This window comes from Frankliniella occidentalis, unplaced genomic scaffold (genome assembly GCF_000697945.3).
Source record: "Frankliniella occidentalis isolate FOCC.00 unplaced genomic scaffold, Focc_3.1 Scaffold1, whole genome shotgun sequence".
Lineage (NCBI taxonomy): Eukaryota > Metazoa > Arthropoda > Insecta > Thysanoptera > Thripidae > Frankliniella > Frankliniella occidentalis.
Window position 1 is genome coordinate 5068492 of NW_026267131.1, and position 16053 is coordinate 5084544.

At 54.7% G+C, this 16053-nt stretch overlaps 2 protein-coding genes across 8 annotated transcripts in view; one reads left to right on the forward strand and one right to left on the reverse strand.

Annotated features, from left to right (window-relative positions):
- The window catches only part of LOC113217307 (maternal protein exuperantia), a 542899-nt gene that overhangs the window by 437944 nt on the left and 88902 nt on the right, over positions 1 to 16053 (forward strand). The gene's annotated exons all lie outside the window — the stretch shown is intronic.
- Positions 1 to 16053, reverse strand: part of LOC113217292 (protein shank) — a 110485-nt gene that overhangs the window by 19216 nt on the left and 75216 nt on the right. For all 6 annotated transcript variants that reach the window (XM_052270374.1, XM_052270453.1, XM_052270309.1 and 3 more), the window contains one exon: positions 5014 to 5049. Coding sequence is in view for 5 of the 6 variants with exons in the window: in XM_052270453.1 (XP_052126413.1) it covers positions 5014 to 5049 (36 nt within the window). In the remaining variant the exon portion in view is untranslated. The remainder of the gene's footprint in view (positions 1 to 5013; positions 5050 to 16053) is intronic.

Sequence of the window (16053 nt, forward strand, 5' to 3'; positions counted from 1 at the left end):
ACAGGCACGCCTACCTCCCAGGTGCCCGTCCGCATGATCCGTTCCGTTTGCCGGCTCTTGCCCCGCGCAGGCGACACTCCGGGGCGTTCCACTCCGTTCCGTTCAGCTCTTAATCCCGCGGAAGCCATCTCCATAAATTTAAAATCCACATAAAGGCGCGGTGAGCGGCTCGATTTGAATGTCTAAGCAGCCCGGCCCCGCCCCGAGCTCGCCCCGCCTCAACCATTGAACCCTCTCCGTCCCTTCAGCCTTGGCCGGGCTCCGCCAGCTCGCTCCTGCTGCAGCCGCCGAGTCCAAACAAACGACTCATATTTTCCACGGTGCGGTGCATGTGTTCGATAGCGGCAGCACGGGGTACCATGTAGCGGAGTGGGACCGTGCGCAGTGGCGGGGCGGAGTGGCGGGGCGGAAGGAGGGGCACTAAATTATTCAACGAGCGCGAGCAGCATGAATCGAAAGGTCAGGAGCAGTGTCCGACACACAAGGGCGAGTGCGAGCTTCGTCGTCCTCTTCGTCCTTTTCGTCCCTTCCCTCCTCCTCCTCCTCTACTACCTCTTGGGGCCCTTCTGCATCTTCTTCCTACACGGCCTGTCACCTTCTCCCTCCCCCCTCTCCCCCTACCTCTCTCTCTCTCTCTCTCTCTCTCTCCGTCTCTCTCTGCTTTGCCAACGCCCTCCTCCTCCCTCATGCGCAGCGTCCCCGGGTGCTCTCAGGCACCTGTCCCGTCTCACCCTCTAGAGACACGCCTGACGACTCGGCGACGTGGAAGCGCGCACACCGCCCCGCCCCCTGCTGCCGCGCGCGCGTGTGTGGTGTGTATGTACGCGCGCGCGCGCGCTGACACGACTTGCGTGCGTGACGCGTGCGTATGGATTTGCCGCGTCGTTGGGCAGGAGGAGAGCAGCGGCAGGAGGGTTGGCACGACTGGAGGATCGTTGACGCGGACGAGGCAAAACGTTGTTGTTGGGCAGAGCAGGTTGGCGTTGTTGGTCGTTGGCGTGGCGAGCATGATGGCGTTTGGGACATATGACGCGCTTGTGGTGTGCGCGAGGGGTACATATTTATAAATTCAAGCGCATTCCGATTTTTCGTGACATATTCTATTAAATCTCAATTTGATTTTGATCTGCTCTAGTATCCATCCTTGGTTTTCCTGATTTTTATCTCATATTTTTCGAGGGTATAAACTATAACTGTTTAAAAAGTAAATCACTCGTCGGTTGTGCTGGCTGCAGCAGAGCGTAAGGTCGGGCGGGGTCGGCGGCGGGTTTGGCGCGGGTACGACGACCCCTCGCGGGTCGGTGCACCTGCTCTGGGCGCCTCTCTGGGTCAAGGAGCGGCGGGTCCCCGCGGCGCGGGGGTCGCCGCTCTACCGGTTCCCCGGCGCGGCCGGCGCGGCCCCTGACGGCCAGGCCGGTGTCGTAATCTTATTAACCAGAGAGCAGCTCGGAGGAGCGACCGCGGCGCTGACCGCAGCAGCGCGGTCAAGCTCGGAATTAAAAATTAGTGGGCGTTAGTCAATACACGGAAGGCGGCGGTGGCGGCGACGCGGGGAGTTTGAACCCGCGACCGGCGGTGAGTGAAACTCCAAACAAGTCAAGAGAAACACCGGCGCGGCGGGTTCATAATTATTACAAACGAATCCTAATTAATTACTTTTCGGGCGCTCGGGCTCGCCTGCAGTGCGGTGCAAGCGCCGGCCGACGTTCCTGCAGCTCGCTATCCTTGAGCGGGGCGGGGAGCGGAGTGGGCTGGGCGAGGAGTGCGTGGGCGCGGGAGGAGGGAGCGTCAACCTCTCTCCTCCCTCTCCCCCTCTCTTTCCCTTTCTCTTCTCTCTCCCTCCCCTCTCTGTCAAACCTCACCTGGAGGCACGCATTCCACAGCCAGGACCGTAGTGGCACACAGTATGTCCTGGCTGGTTCACGAGTATGGCTAGGCAACGTCGTATGAGCGTGGCGCGGCGCAGCGTGGCGCGGCGTGGCGGTGTCTGGGAGGCTGCGGGTCCAGCCAGCCCCGGCCGAGCGGCCGCCGCGCCGACGGGATGGTTCAACGACCGCCATATCGTTGCACAGAAAAGGCTCACGAAATAACCCCACGAGCGCGTTTATTGCAATCAGCATAAAGGCGGCAAAACTCTGCGCCGCCACGGCCTTTATTTCGGCACATGCGGAACCGTTTGGTTGGCTCGCCGGGGACTGCTTCCAAACCCAATCAGCACGGAGTGCATCCGCTGTTTATGTAAACTTTAACGTCTCTTGGCGACCAGTGCAGCGTTTCACTGTAAAATGTGTTTCTGCCAAGTTTTTTTTTGCATAAAAAGTATACGACAAGACCTAATTAAGGGAAATTGAAAGAGCACGACAAAAATAATCAAGAGCAAAAAAGAAACATTTCTCTCCTTACTATTTCGGCGCTACATGTGCAAAAAAACGCACTGGTTCTGATTTTGGCGATACGCGCAAAACAAGTTCATAAAAAACGCTGACGACACCGCGGCCCGGATGCGGGCGGGCAGATACTTGGCAGGGTAGCGGCCCCGCTCCGCTCCAGGTACTCGGAGCACGCGACATAAACGGCTGCTGGAGGCTCCAGCCCCGGCCCCAGCCGGCGGGCGCTGGACTGCAGGCTCATCGGGGAGACACAGCAGAAAATCATAAAACAATGCGGGATGCACCCACTGAGGTAAAAAGGGAAGGTTTGTCTCCTTATATCTGCACATACCTACGTTCCAAACAATTGGGCAGGGTACTGTTCGCAATAATTAATTAAGGCTGGAAACAAAATAAACGGATTTTATCTGGGAAATAATGCCTTTCTTTCGCAGTGCGCCGCCGCCAGGACTATGACTTGCAGGGAACCTGCCGTGTTGAGCCGTAGGATCGGCTTAAGCCCTAGGCTGTTTGCACGTGCCCCCCCCTCTCTCTCTCTCTCTCTCTCTCTCTCTCTCTCTCTCTCTCTCTTTCTCTCTCTTCCTGTTTCTTTACACTGGCCGCCCCCTTTTGCTCCAACACCTCCACACAAAGCAAAAAGAGGAACAGCGTAAAACGAAACACGTAAAACAGATGAGTCTAATTTCCAAAGTTTTCGGGTAGAAACGAATCAACGGTGCGCTACAGCAGCAACAAGAACACACAGCAAACAATGGCGACAAAGGGAAGACCTTACGTCGAACACGTCCGCTGGAAAACCAAATTGTTTAAAATGTTTGCGAAAAACTTTCCCCTTTTCCAGCACTGCTCGTTCTGCTCAACACTAAAGGCGCACTAGCGATTCGCACCTCCTCCTCCTCGGACAAGGTTGAGCCCCGGTGGTGGTTGGTTAGGCCCCTGGGCTAACAAGTTCCCCCCTTCACACGGCACGGGACAACAAAGGGCGGCGGCGCGTCGCTGCGCGCGGGGCAGAGAGCCGGGCAGAGCCGGGCAGAGCGGCACGGCGGGCGCATCTCAAGACCGGGCCCGACACTTCTGCTCAAGTTAGTCCGCAGCGACTAATTAAAACTTGGGCCCCCGGAAAGGAGAGGGAGGCGAGGAGAAGAATGAAGGGAAGAGAGGGGAGAGGGGGGGGGAGAGGGGGAAATGCGAGGAGGACAAGTCTAGGTCGGTCTTTTCGCACCATTCTTTTCGTGGACGAGGTGGTGTTAACGCCCCGGAGCAAGTCTCTGCCAAGGACACACGTGTTTCCCGTGTTTCTTTCCTACTTTTCCCGTTTGAAAAAAAAAAAAAAAAAAAAAAAAAAAAAAAAAAAAAAAAAAAACACCAACCAACAAAACCAGCCAAACAGATTAATTGATGGTTTGTAATTTTTTGTTATTTTTAGGGGGCGATTTTTTGGTCACTAAATTGTTACGCACTCACTGAACCGTACAGCTCCAAATTTCCCCTTCCAGTAAAGGGAGAAAAGGAAGGGGTGGAGTGGAGTGTATCATTACCGGACGCGTCACTTCACCTGGGATGCGGTGGGGAGGGATAGGGTGGGCACGTGTCTTAAAAATACGATGACATGAAATAAAACCATGATAAAGAGAGAGGGGAAAGGCGGGGAGGGGGGGGGGCGAGAGGGATAGCCAGCAGTGGGAGCTAGTAGGGAGCCAGGGCGGGGGTGGGCTGGGCAGGGTGTAGAAATAACCAGGCGCGGGGGGGACCGGTAACCGCAGCCCCAAGTGGCACGGGGGAGGAACTGGGGTGGAAAAGTAGACGAAGTAGACAATGCGGCCGTGGTTTTCCGTCTCGTCCTCGCGTCCACCGGTCGGCCGGCCGAGGGGGGCAGAAATAGCCCCCGGCCCCGGCGCGGTCAGGTCGATAAGAAAAGATCGGCGTAAAGCACTACATGGATCGGCGAAGAAATGGAAGACAAACTCACGGCTTTACAGACCGCCCCACGACAAGAAGACTGCGCGTTTTCTCTCGCTCCCCCTCGCTTCCTCGAAGGACGGTAGGCCGCCGCACGCAGGCGGTCGAACCCTTACAAGAGAGGCACGGGGGTTTCGGTCTGGTCAGCAGAGGGCTGAGTGTTCGCGCGTAGAGAGAGGGGTAGGCGGGGGAGAGGGGGCTGCTGGGTTATGTCACGGCTACTTGAGCACGTCCTAGCGAGGCCACTTAGGCCCCCCGGGCGTCACATGGTGATAATGGAGCCCTTGGGCCAGGGCGCGGCGGGGGCGGAGCGCGGAGCCGAGCGAGCGAAGCCGGCCGCCGCCGGGGCTCCAAGTCAGACGGGGTGGAACTGACGAGTCAAGCGAGCGCGGAGGCGGAGGAACTGTCAGGACCGGGACCGTCCTGTGGCTGGGTAGCAAAACCTTTAAACCAGCTATGCGATGGAAGTCGAGTATAGACGAAGGTCCGCGCCGATCTAATTCGCTCAGCACCTGAGCCCCCCCCCCCTCCCATGTCGTATACGACAGCTGCCATGACGTGCTGCTGGTGAAGCGAGGCGGTGTGGCGGTGAAGTCATCGCGCGGTGAAGTCGTGCCGAGTCGAGCCCGTGAGCAGTAGTGGCCGTTCGTGACGATTGGCTTACCGTAGTCGGGCGGCGCGCCGGCGGGCCCGGGGCGTCCTGCAACACACGTACAGTACCAGGTCAGCGACACACATACACTGGCAAAAACGAACTGCTCCTTCTTTGAAAACGCTCGTATACTTTAAAGTAAATTAATACAATTATAGACAACTTCTCGGACTCTTTCTGTTTTCTCAAGAAAGGAGTCGCCAAGACTTGTCGCAGACCGACTGGCTCTCGGGTGAGAACGGAGCGGGACGCACATACGAGCACATTCGGGGCTCGAGAGGAAAGGGCCGTAAAGGACCGCAGTCTTTCCTAAAAACGGGGGGGGTGGGGGGTACGGCTCGGAGACCGCCTCGCCCCGCCCCGCCGCGGGGGTTGTAGGGGACGCTCTGGGGGATGAAATTGGGGGGATGGAAGGAGGAGATGGGACGCCGGTGGCACGGGGCCAGCAACCTCTTGTGCAGCCGGGCACGCTTACTGGCGCCGGCGCCACATGTACCCCGACAGGCGAAAAAAACTCATCCCCGGAAGAAAAAATATTTGGAAGCGTTATAAATCACCGCAAACGGGGAGGAAATGTCGCGTGATCTGTTTTCATAAAGTTTTCTGCGACGCTATTAAGGCACGGAAGAAGAGAACGCGAATAACTGCACACAGTTTTGCAAAACGGCATATGCTGTTTACCGTCGGTATTTTCCTTAGGATTCGAAAACCTGCAATCCATATGCAAAGTATGACAATGTTATCGGCACGTAGAGGCGCCTGGGCGCGCCGACGGTCCGTGAGGCTAGCGCGGAGAAATATTGCACGGGGCGACAAATAGGATTTCGAGCGATGGCGCGTGGGTAGCGCTGGACTGAGAGAGTGTGTGTGAGAGAGGGGAGTGGGGGGCGAGAGGGGTAAGGAACGAGCAGCATTTACTCTGCACACTGCAAACCGCACTGCGAACTCTCCCCTCTGGGAGCCCAACAACAGCTCTTCTGCTCTCGCCTCCAATCACGGGTTAGCAGGCACGCCCAGAGAGCAGAGCGCCCCCCGCAGCAGCAGAAGCGACCCGTCTTTTCCACCCATTTTCCTCTTTTTGCTTCGCCTCCCTCGCTATCCACACGACGACGGCGATGCAGCGCGCCGCCCGTCCGGAATGCGCTAAAAGTTACGACCCTATGCTGAGCGGCGAAAGCGATAGCCACGCCTCCGGGGCCCTCCGGGGTCCTCCGGGGAGGAGAGGGTGCAGCTCGGGGCCCCCGGTCGCCTTAAACACGGCCCCCGCCTCGCACGGCAGAAAAATACCATCGGGATGGTCAATTCTTAGAGTGGCCGTAGTAGCCGCACTCCTGGTCTGCTCCAGCCCAGCATTAAGTACTAGATGGCTCGTGAAAAAACAACAACAAAAAATGCCAAACTGAAAGTGTTACCTCTGTTGTTAGGGTCATGCGGACCTCATACTCTATAAATGTTCGATGGGAAATCGTTAGCAAGCACCAATCGAGTTACTACAGACAACTTTCGAAAAGAAAAAGTACCTTTTTGGTGAACAGCCTCCTTTAACGCACAGGAAAGGCCGGGAAGGGCGTGGGGCGCGGGGATAGGAGCCGTCAGTAGCATAGCTGCCTTACGGTTATTCTCGTCTCATTTTTCTTTTACTTTTTTCCCAAAACGATGTTTGGTTAGCCGTGTGGCTCAAGGCGGTAGGTAGCGCGCCTTATTACCTTATCTCTCGAAAACAACTCTATTATACCCGCCGCCTGCCCCCTGCCCCACCCGGTCCTGCCCCCTCTCTGAAATGCTTTCACTGAGAGCACAAAAAAAGGAAGGAAAGACAACACAAAAATTATTATTGAAATGAAACAATCGCAGTGAGGAATACGGACAAAAGGTTCCTCCTGTACTTTCCACGGCAGCAACAAATCGTCCGAGGCGGGTCGCCCGCTGAGAAAAGAAGAAGGCTGTTCTGATATCAGCTGTGCGGAGAAAACGGTCAGGTCTGAGCTGAAACGTCTTTCTCACGGTCAACGGCGTCATAAAAAGGGGGAGGAAGGGGGGCGGTCGGGTGATTAAGCCTTCGCGTCTCGGCGATCCTCGGTGTAGAGTAATTCGTTAATACCAGAACGTTCACTGGCGGCCAATTTGCATTTGCAGATTTCGGCCTCCGAGAAGCTCGGCACGTGGCGCGAATGCCCAGTATGTCGTCAAGGTGGTCTGCCTGCTGAGAGTTCTTAGTACGGATCTCAAGACGATCAGCTCATAGGGCTGAAACTATCAATAAGCACACCCAGAAGAATGGTGCCTTGTTTTAAGTGCATTCTGATATGAGATCAAAATTCACTCTAGAAACAAGGCAATATTAATAAGATTAGTCTTTTATAAGAAAGATTGATAACATGTGCTGCTTGATCCAAGAGTAAATTTGATCTTGTGTCAGCATTTACAGAAAGAAACACAGGAGATGAATCATTCCAAAACGTTGAGAACGCAGAGCAGTGGATCCTCCCCTCTCCAGCGGTGCTCTGTGACTCAGCACACGTGGGTCGGGCCGCACTGTGTCTGATCGGACGATATCGGGCGTCTACCGGCACGTCACAAAGTTCAAGAGCGGCGCCGTCGGTCGTCAAAGGATAAGAAAAGAAGCAACATGATACAAAAAATAAATAAAAAATGGAGCACTCGAAAGGAGATAGTGTTACAAAGGTTGCAAATAAGAAATAATCTCGAAGAGAGGCTGCCTTATCTCGATCACACTCGAAACCTTTGGCTATGTTGGGGCGTATCGGCAAAATCTACGCCATGCCGTGCCACGTACCACGCCACACCGCGTCCAGATAGGCTGACTTCAATAAAAACGGACAAAGTGGCTGTGATTTCGCGCTCCCCTTTCCGCCCACTCACGGGACTCGTACGACCGACGGGGAGCGTCCTTGAGCAGTACGAGTCCCAGGCACTGGAAATGAACACGCCCACGGCAAAAACTCGACCGCCCGCTTATATCTTTCTCAGCATTCTCGAAAGTACTCGGGGGAAAAAAATCACTGTAGCAAAAATTTGCAACTTCAGAACGACAGAAAGTTTACAGTTCTACACAGCACACACACTAAATAGGGGGGAGGGGGAGTGGAGTCTACATCAGGTACATATATTTGCCACAAACAAAATAAAGCATTTGTGCCTGGCCCAGGTACAATTTGTACCTCCTTACAAAAACATTTGTACCTCCTTACAGAAACATTTGTATCTGATGAAGATGTACACAAGGCGAGGCACCTAACCCAGGTACAAAAATTGTCCCTCCCCATTTAGAGGGTACTTCTTAAATTTTCTCCTGTAGTGGAGAAATTTTATTTTAATTTTTTTGCGGTTAGTTTAACACAGACCACCCCTCGGCGGGAACTACCCCGTCCCTCAACTGCCTCCACCCCCAGAATCGTGGCTGCGTTATAATTATGTATTATTATCACGCCCGGCCGGGGATGAGCAGAGCGCCGCCATCCCTTCCAAATTACAAGCGGGGAGAGAGAGTGGGGGGTGGGGGGGTGGGGGGGCGGTGGAGGAACGTAGGCCCCACCCCCACGCGGCGCCGGCAACAACAAAACTGGGCGATTGACAATCTATAATAACTTGTCAGTCACGCAAAAACATCGTTATCACAAGCCGGCCGGCGCGAGGCCAGCACGGCGCGGGGCGCCGCTGCTGCGTGCTGCCATGGGACCGGCGTCTTTTGAACTTCACTCCACCTCCACCTCCTTGTCCTTCCCACCCCAAACGCCCAGCTCCACCTCCTACTACTTCTTCCGAGCGTCCCCATTCACAGAAACCCCCTCATCTCACAACAGCTAGGATTATGGATGCACAACGGATCACAATTAAGTGCGCTAGAACACGAGGGACCTACACAGAATGTGGTGAAAGAAGGGGGTGGGGGAAGAGAGAAGGGGGAGAGAGGGAGAGAGAAATGGAGTGCAGCAGGTCGGTCGCGTGCTCGCCTCGGCAGGTACAGCACGACCCTGACCGTCAAGTCCGCCCGGTGACTTTGATGGTGCAGTCGATATATCGATTGCTCTGGAGTCGACCCCTCGGGGCAGTGGGCCCTCGCACGCGACAACTGAGGGCTACACGGCCAACAACCGGGCTTAGGAATTTTAATTTTCCAAAAAAGTATTCTTCAAAACCATGTTTTAATGTTTTTCTTAAAAGTTTTAATTTTTTAAATTTTTTTCTGGAAGGATTTAATTTTACTTCAATTTTTTATGGAAAGTTGGGAGGGGGGTGAAGGGGGAGGGCAGAGCGGGGTTCCTGGGCGGGTTGGCTGCGTCCACATCAAAGTTGCGAGGCTCTGCGAGGCCCAGAGTTAGACCGCCTGGCCGTCGGGCTGACGGGCCGGGCAGGACAGCGTCATGGAGTGAAAGAGGATCACAAATAGCACAGATCTTTGTCTATTTCATGGCCACACGAGATTCTCAAGAAGAAACGCGGTCGGCGACAGGTCTGGTTTCGGCCGTCGGACTAACTGTCATGTCTGTCTAGGCTAGGGTAAACACATTACCCAAAAATTCGAGTCCCCCCAAAAAATGAGGGGTTAAAAAAAGTGTCTTGGTACTAGGCAATGGAGCGGCTGGGTGGACGGATGCCTCGTCCTGCCCTCGGCGCCACGTCCTGGACGGGTGGTACGGCACCGTGACGGTCAACTCGAATCGGAAATTACTCTTCTCTTTCTCTCTCTCTCTCTCTCTCTCTCTCTCTCTCTCTCTCTCTCCCCCACCTTTCCCTCCCCCACCCTTCCTTTCGCCTCAGTGCAGCCTCTCCTTGTGTCTGGTCTGTGTCCGTCTACCTGGCGGTCACTGACCAGGCAGGAGCACTCTTACACTGAGTGTACAAAAATGTGTTTAAGCGACATAGTGTATAAGGTATCGAGACTGCCCCTAAGATAAAGCAAAGTGAATTTTGTTTGAAGAAGGCACCAACAAGAAGTTAGTTTAATTAATCAGTAACAATTATTAGAGAATATACAGAAAATATGAAATATTTTACACAAGCACAAAATGAAAAATTGTCAGAAGTGGGTGCAACACATCATTCGGTTCCAGTTTTCCCACTGACCCTTCACAACTTTGCTGACATGGGGGCATTATGCGCTCTGCATGGCGGCGCGAGCGAGCCATGAGCCAGCCGTGCCGTGTGCCCATGACATCCCGTCGGCCGGCCAGACAAGTCAGTCGGTCTCGATGATGATGTGAAGCTCGGACCTGATCGACTCTACTGCGACGCCCAGCCACGCCACCCATCGCCCACGCTCCTGGCGCGGGGCGTGGCGCGGCGGGGCGGGGCGTGGCGGGGCGTGGTGGGGCGGTGCAGCAGACATGCATTCTGTCTGTCTGGTCTTTGGCATGTTTCACAATAATTATCTCTCGCGCGCTTCCCATTGCGCGGCGTGGCGGGGCGGGGCGCTGTAGAACAATACGCGTGGCTACCATGCCCCGCCACGCCTCGCCCCGCCGTGCCCCGCGACGCCCCGCCCGCCTCGCCCCGGTGACCCTCGCTTTGCTGGCATGCCCTGAGCCCCCGACCCAAGACATGCATTGAAACCTAATCATGGAACAACAGCTTTTGAAAAGCATAGAAAAGTAATGAAACCAATTTCGTGTTAAAAACTTGCGAAAGTTTTGCTTCCAGAGAATGCCTCGCGTACTTACGAAGCAATTGCCTCGATATTGCAAAGCAAGGCTGCACAACAAATGTTTGCGAAAACTGCTTTGTAAATGCGAAGCACCCATTTTCATCGAAAATTTGCAAAGTAGACTTTTAACAGTGCAGACATCTCGATGGCACGACAGACTACATGAAAATATTTAATCTCTTATCAGGGCACTGTGTAGTTTCTGCTCGATTGCGCAAGGGTCCCATATCCCCCCCAACTCCAACCGTTAGACACGCTGCACCGGGGATCCGACCTGTTGCGAGGACGAGTTGATCGATTACCTTTGGGTCAGGGTGCTGTCACCTCGCCAGGTCAGCCTAAATCGCAACACCAAAATAAAAAGTGGCCTTTCCACATCTGATCAGCAGAAGCAGCCTTGTGAAAATTACCTTGGGGGCGGGATTGCACGCCGGGAATGGCCTTTGTATAGGCACCTGTGCGCAATTGGAAGGACGGCAAGCAGTCGTCCTAAGGGAAAAAGGTGGACGGACAGGACAATGCGACGGAACGCGCCAAACGCGGAAGAAAAACAAAACGACGGGATGATGTGTCTGACCCACAAACGCCGCGCCAGGCCACGCCCTGCCCGCCCAAGGCCCTCCCCGCCTCGCCCTTAGGGCTTACTCCTCGGCCATCATCGCTCACTTAGGTCCCTCCGCCCCCCGACCGCCTCTCCTCCCAGCTGTCCGATCACCTGCACACCGGCCAGAGCCTCCCGCGCGAGCCCTACAAGGCGCCCTGTTTTGTCTACAGGCGCCACAACGCGGTCGCACCGCACACGTCAAACAAGGGAACAAAAAATCGCAAAAGAATTAAGAACTGAGCCGTTCCCAACCCTAGAAAAGAAACTTTGATGGCAAAACCGACAAGTGCACCATGGCAGACGATTAAGCATGCTCCACAACAAGAAACGGAAAACCGAGCGGAAAACATACACTGTGGAAATTAGTCGTATGTTTTACGGGAAAATTTCCATAAGAGGCGTGCCGGAAAACTGCAATTTCAAATTGTGAAATTGCACTATGTGTCAATTTGGAATCGACAAGCAAGATTGGGGTGTCATAAATTTCCAACATATTTTATATAAATATCAGTTACAAAATACACAGTTAATTTACGAGGAAAATTTTCAGTGTAACATTGTGTATTTCACGCATTTCTGTGAGCATTTCTAACACGGTGCGGCAGCGGCTCGCTTTGCCCCGGGGTGATGTTTGCTTTTGCAATAGCCATGCCAGAGCAGTGCGGAGCAGGCCACATCAGCTCCGTACCGTAATGGCGCGGGTACGCCCCGCCCCGCCCCACCACGCCCCGCCCTACCACGCCTCCGTGTGCCTTCGATGCCGGTAGTTAGCGGGCCACTGACAGACGCCCGAGTTTTATTCATCTTCGCCTTACGCGCCGCGCCTCGGTGCCTCGCCCCGCCCCGCCCCCCTCACAGACTGAGGGACCGAAGAAGCTGCCGCAAGCTGATGACTGCAGGGGGCGCGCTATGCGGTCGGCCTCTGCTGCAATGCATCCCTCGCGTCTCCCATCTCTCTCACTCATCCGCCAGTCTTCTATACATTTCATTTGACCTGCTGTGTACTGCACCTCTGATTATACTATTTTCTACTTCGCCCAGCTCTTTTATACGACGTATTGTTTTCTCATCCGAGTAAATCAATGCGGAGAAGAGAATGACGGCGAGCCGGCAGCGTCGAGCAGTCCAAGACGCAGCAATAAGAATGGAGGAAAGTACGACGGATCGTACAAAAAAAAAGAAAGAAAACGGTAGAAAAGTGGTATAGGAGCCTTAGTGGTATAGAGAGAAACAAAGATAACTTGGCAGGTGATAAAATAAATGTTGAGAATAGCAACACTGATACATCTAAAGTGTTAAACACTAAAGTGGAAACACTTTTAAAGTTACTCCGCGGTGTTAATCGTGCAGCTTATTGTGCACATTCTGAAGTGCACAAATTTCTAGTACAACGACACATGATGGTATGGGACATTACGGAACTCTGCATTTGCCAGGAAAATGAGCCAGAAGTAGAGAGATAGAGGGTCAGAGTGGAGGGGGGGGGGGCTGCAGTGGCGGCCAGCCACAATGAAGCTGCAGACACGACAAGGCGGACTGCTAAGTGGTCCGGGACACGACATTAAACTTGGCGATTAGTTGTCGTCTGCTCCGCCCCGCCCCCGCCACGCCACGCCCCGCCACGGCCCGTGGGCCAGCGCCGGGCGGGTAGGCAGCCGCGATACTTCCGTGCGCTGCGGGCGAGCGGGCGGCCTACCTCGCCGTCGGCAGGCGGCCCGCGGGGGCCAGGCCCGCTGCCGGCCCGGCCGGCCGACGTGGTGGCGTGGCTGCCCTGGTGCAAACGCTCCACGCCACGCTATTGCACACTGGGGGAGGGTTTCTGGAGTTGTCTCCCTCGCAGCGCGTCGCAGCCCTCGCCAACACGAAAAAAATCACTATATAGCTAAATAGGAGATACCTTATATTAACCTGTGACGTAAAAACTAAGATTTTGTTAGCTCTGTTTTGATTCAGAACTGAGTTTTTCTCTGCATTGAGGTAAATAATTAATGAGTGATTCCTCATTTCTATTGCTTAAGCTATACAGTTAATCATTTTTTGTCCCCGTGGACAGCCGCGGCGCGGACAATGGGTTGGTCCCCATCTCCTTAACGGACTCAATTATTTCTTCACCTCGGAAACGACACCGACACACCTTTCGGGCGTGTGGTGTCACCACCTCGTGTCCGCCGCGTTGTTATATGGGTCCCGAGCCGCGTGCTGCTCTTAAGCAGTCCGCGGGACAGATGTTTTTAAAGCCCAATAAGTGTAGCCTTAGCCTCGGCGGCACGACGCGCAGCGGACGGCGTGGCGTCGTGGCGTGGCCTGGTGGCGCTCTGTTTTAGGGACCTGACGAAACGAGCAACGCGCGGGGCAATTGACGCGAGCTCACACACACACACACACACACATACACACACACACACACACACACACACACACGCACACACACACACACACGCACACGGACAAGAGTTGCCCAACTAGCGACAAGGTAGCCGTTACCATTGTGGCGACCCCAAGAGCCTGCCGGTGCTGCTGCTATGGGAGACGGAGCACTGTGTGATCGCCCAGCTCGGCCCGGCTCGGCCTGGCTCGGCTCGGCTCGGCTCGGCTCAGCTCGTCATTATCCCATGCTCCCCGCTGAGCGGACGGACGTTCCGCTCATCTGATTGTGGCTTGCTAAGGCCGGCTAGGGCGGCCGGCCACCACTCCTCGATACATAAACCAAACAACAACAGCAGGAGCAGCAGCGGCGGAGGTAGCGGTATAAAACCTGGCGGGTAAATCGAAAAAGCCCTTTTTCCTCCGCGGAATGAATTTAAATCGGCCCGCCAGGCCAGACCCCGCACCCCGCGCGGCCCGACGCGCTTCTTCCGCTTTGCTCCCCGCCCCGCCGCTGCACTGTGACGTGACGGACGGGTCGCATTAGTTGTTGTGAATGATTGTTTCGAATCTCCCGCGCGCTCTCTGAGCCTCGCTGCCAGCTTGACCACCACCGCGGAGGGGGCTGGGGGTGGTGGTGGTGGGGGGACACCACCGTTACGGAAGCTTATTGTCTTGTAAATGGCGCGCGCATCGCCCGCTTCTCGCATGACTTCTTCTCCCCTGGCGCCGCCGAGCAGAGGGCGCACCGCGAGCAAACCAAAGCTCTAGAATCAATTCCATAACGGGTCAGCTTTTATCGGTTTACTCTTCCTCCTCCTCTACGGAATTTGACCAAGATTTCGCTCGAGCGGGCTGGAATTTGTCTCTTCATGCGCATAGCACTTTTTTTTAAGGCATGAAGAGGGTGATTCATACCTTGAGATAAAAGAAGTCAAATAGCATTATGTACATTTGAAGTGGCCCGCCACCGTTGGCTACACACAACAGGTGTCGGAAGGCAAAGCCCGGCTACAGTACAGTGCGTTCTGCAGGTAAGCCGGTTATGTATGCGGCGCGGAGCGGCGTCGGGGGCTGCACAACAGGTTACAGGGTGACATTTATAGGCTGGACGGAGAGGCAGAGAGAGACAGAGGGAGAGGGAGACAGAGGGAGACAGAGGGAGAGAGAGAGAGAGAGTTGGATAAAGACGGAGACATAGGCGGAGAAACAGACGAAGTGCAGTGAGGCAGAGACAGAGGCAGAGAGAGACAGGGCGAAAGGCGCTTATTGTCACAGCGCCGGAAGCGGAATAATTAATTCGAAAGGGCGCGAAATTAAAATCTCGACAAAACGATGAATAATTTCGCAGTCGTCACCAGATGCGGCGCCTCGGGGAAGCTAATAAGGCGTTAACGAGTTTTTCTAAATTATTAGTCGTTTTTATGTGTGAGTCTATGCGCATGTTTCGGAGGAGAGGGGGTAACGTGCAGCATAGCCAGAAAAGCGTGTTGACATTGAACAGGCCAAAGACACTTGTAAACACGGGGAGGCGTTGCTCATTCGCAAGCCGCACGCCACGATTCGGATCGAGATTTGAACCCGAGCCAAATCCAGTGGGACTAGAGAGATGTGGAAGGCCTTGGCGGTGGCCGGCGGAGCGAGGCGGGGCGGGGCGACGCGCAAGGCATGGCCTGGATCGGAGTACGGCATCGGTTTCACGACAATACGCATGTTCGCGAGGTGGTCAACCTGTCGGCAGGGTCTTTTGACTCTTGCGGTCGATCTGGTCCCTGGCCTAGCCTGCTGGCAAGAGCAAAGCGTCGTGTTACAGAAATTATATTGGGGATCAATACCTATGGATGGAAACCTACATGTTCTACTGCAAACAGCATAAGTAGGCTTAAAGTGAAAATTTTCAATGACAAATGCAGTGAAATTACACTTTTAAATAGTACAATAATTAGTATGGAAGTACATAAGGACTTATTGGAATTCTCCGACGAGCAAACATTAACTGCCGTAAATTTAGGACACCGATTGTAAACTTGCAACATTGTTTGTAAATGACAGAAATGTAGCACATTCACAAAGACACTTTTTTCCAGGCTGGTTGAGCGAGCAGCCCTGTAAAAAGCCCCGGCTTGAAACAAGGTGGCCAGGCGCGCCTTTCGCTAGGGACACCGCCGGGGTTCGAACCCCCGACCCGCTGACTCGCAGTCTTCTCGGGTGTCGACGCGCCGTGACGCACGGGCGGGCGGGCCCGCGACGAGGCCGTCGACTGAGGGGCGGAAACTCGAGCCGCGGCTAGACGATGACGCGTCGACAGTCGATTAGCGACATTCGATACATCGCGACTCGATACATTGAACCAGCATCATAGCGGCCGCGTCGGCCGCGTAGAGATGGATGGGGAGGGAGTAACAACAAAGGCGTGTCC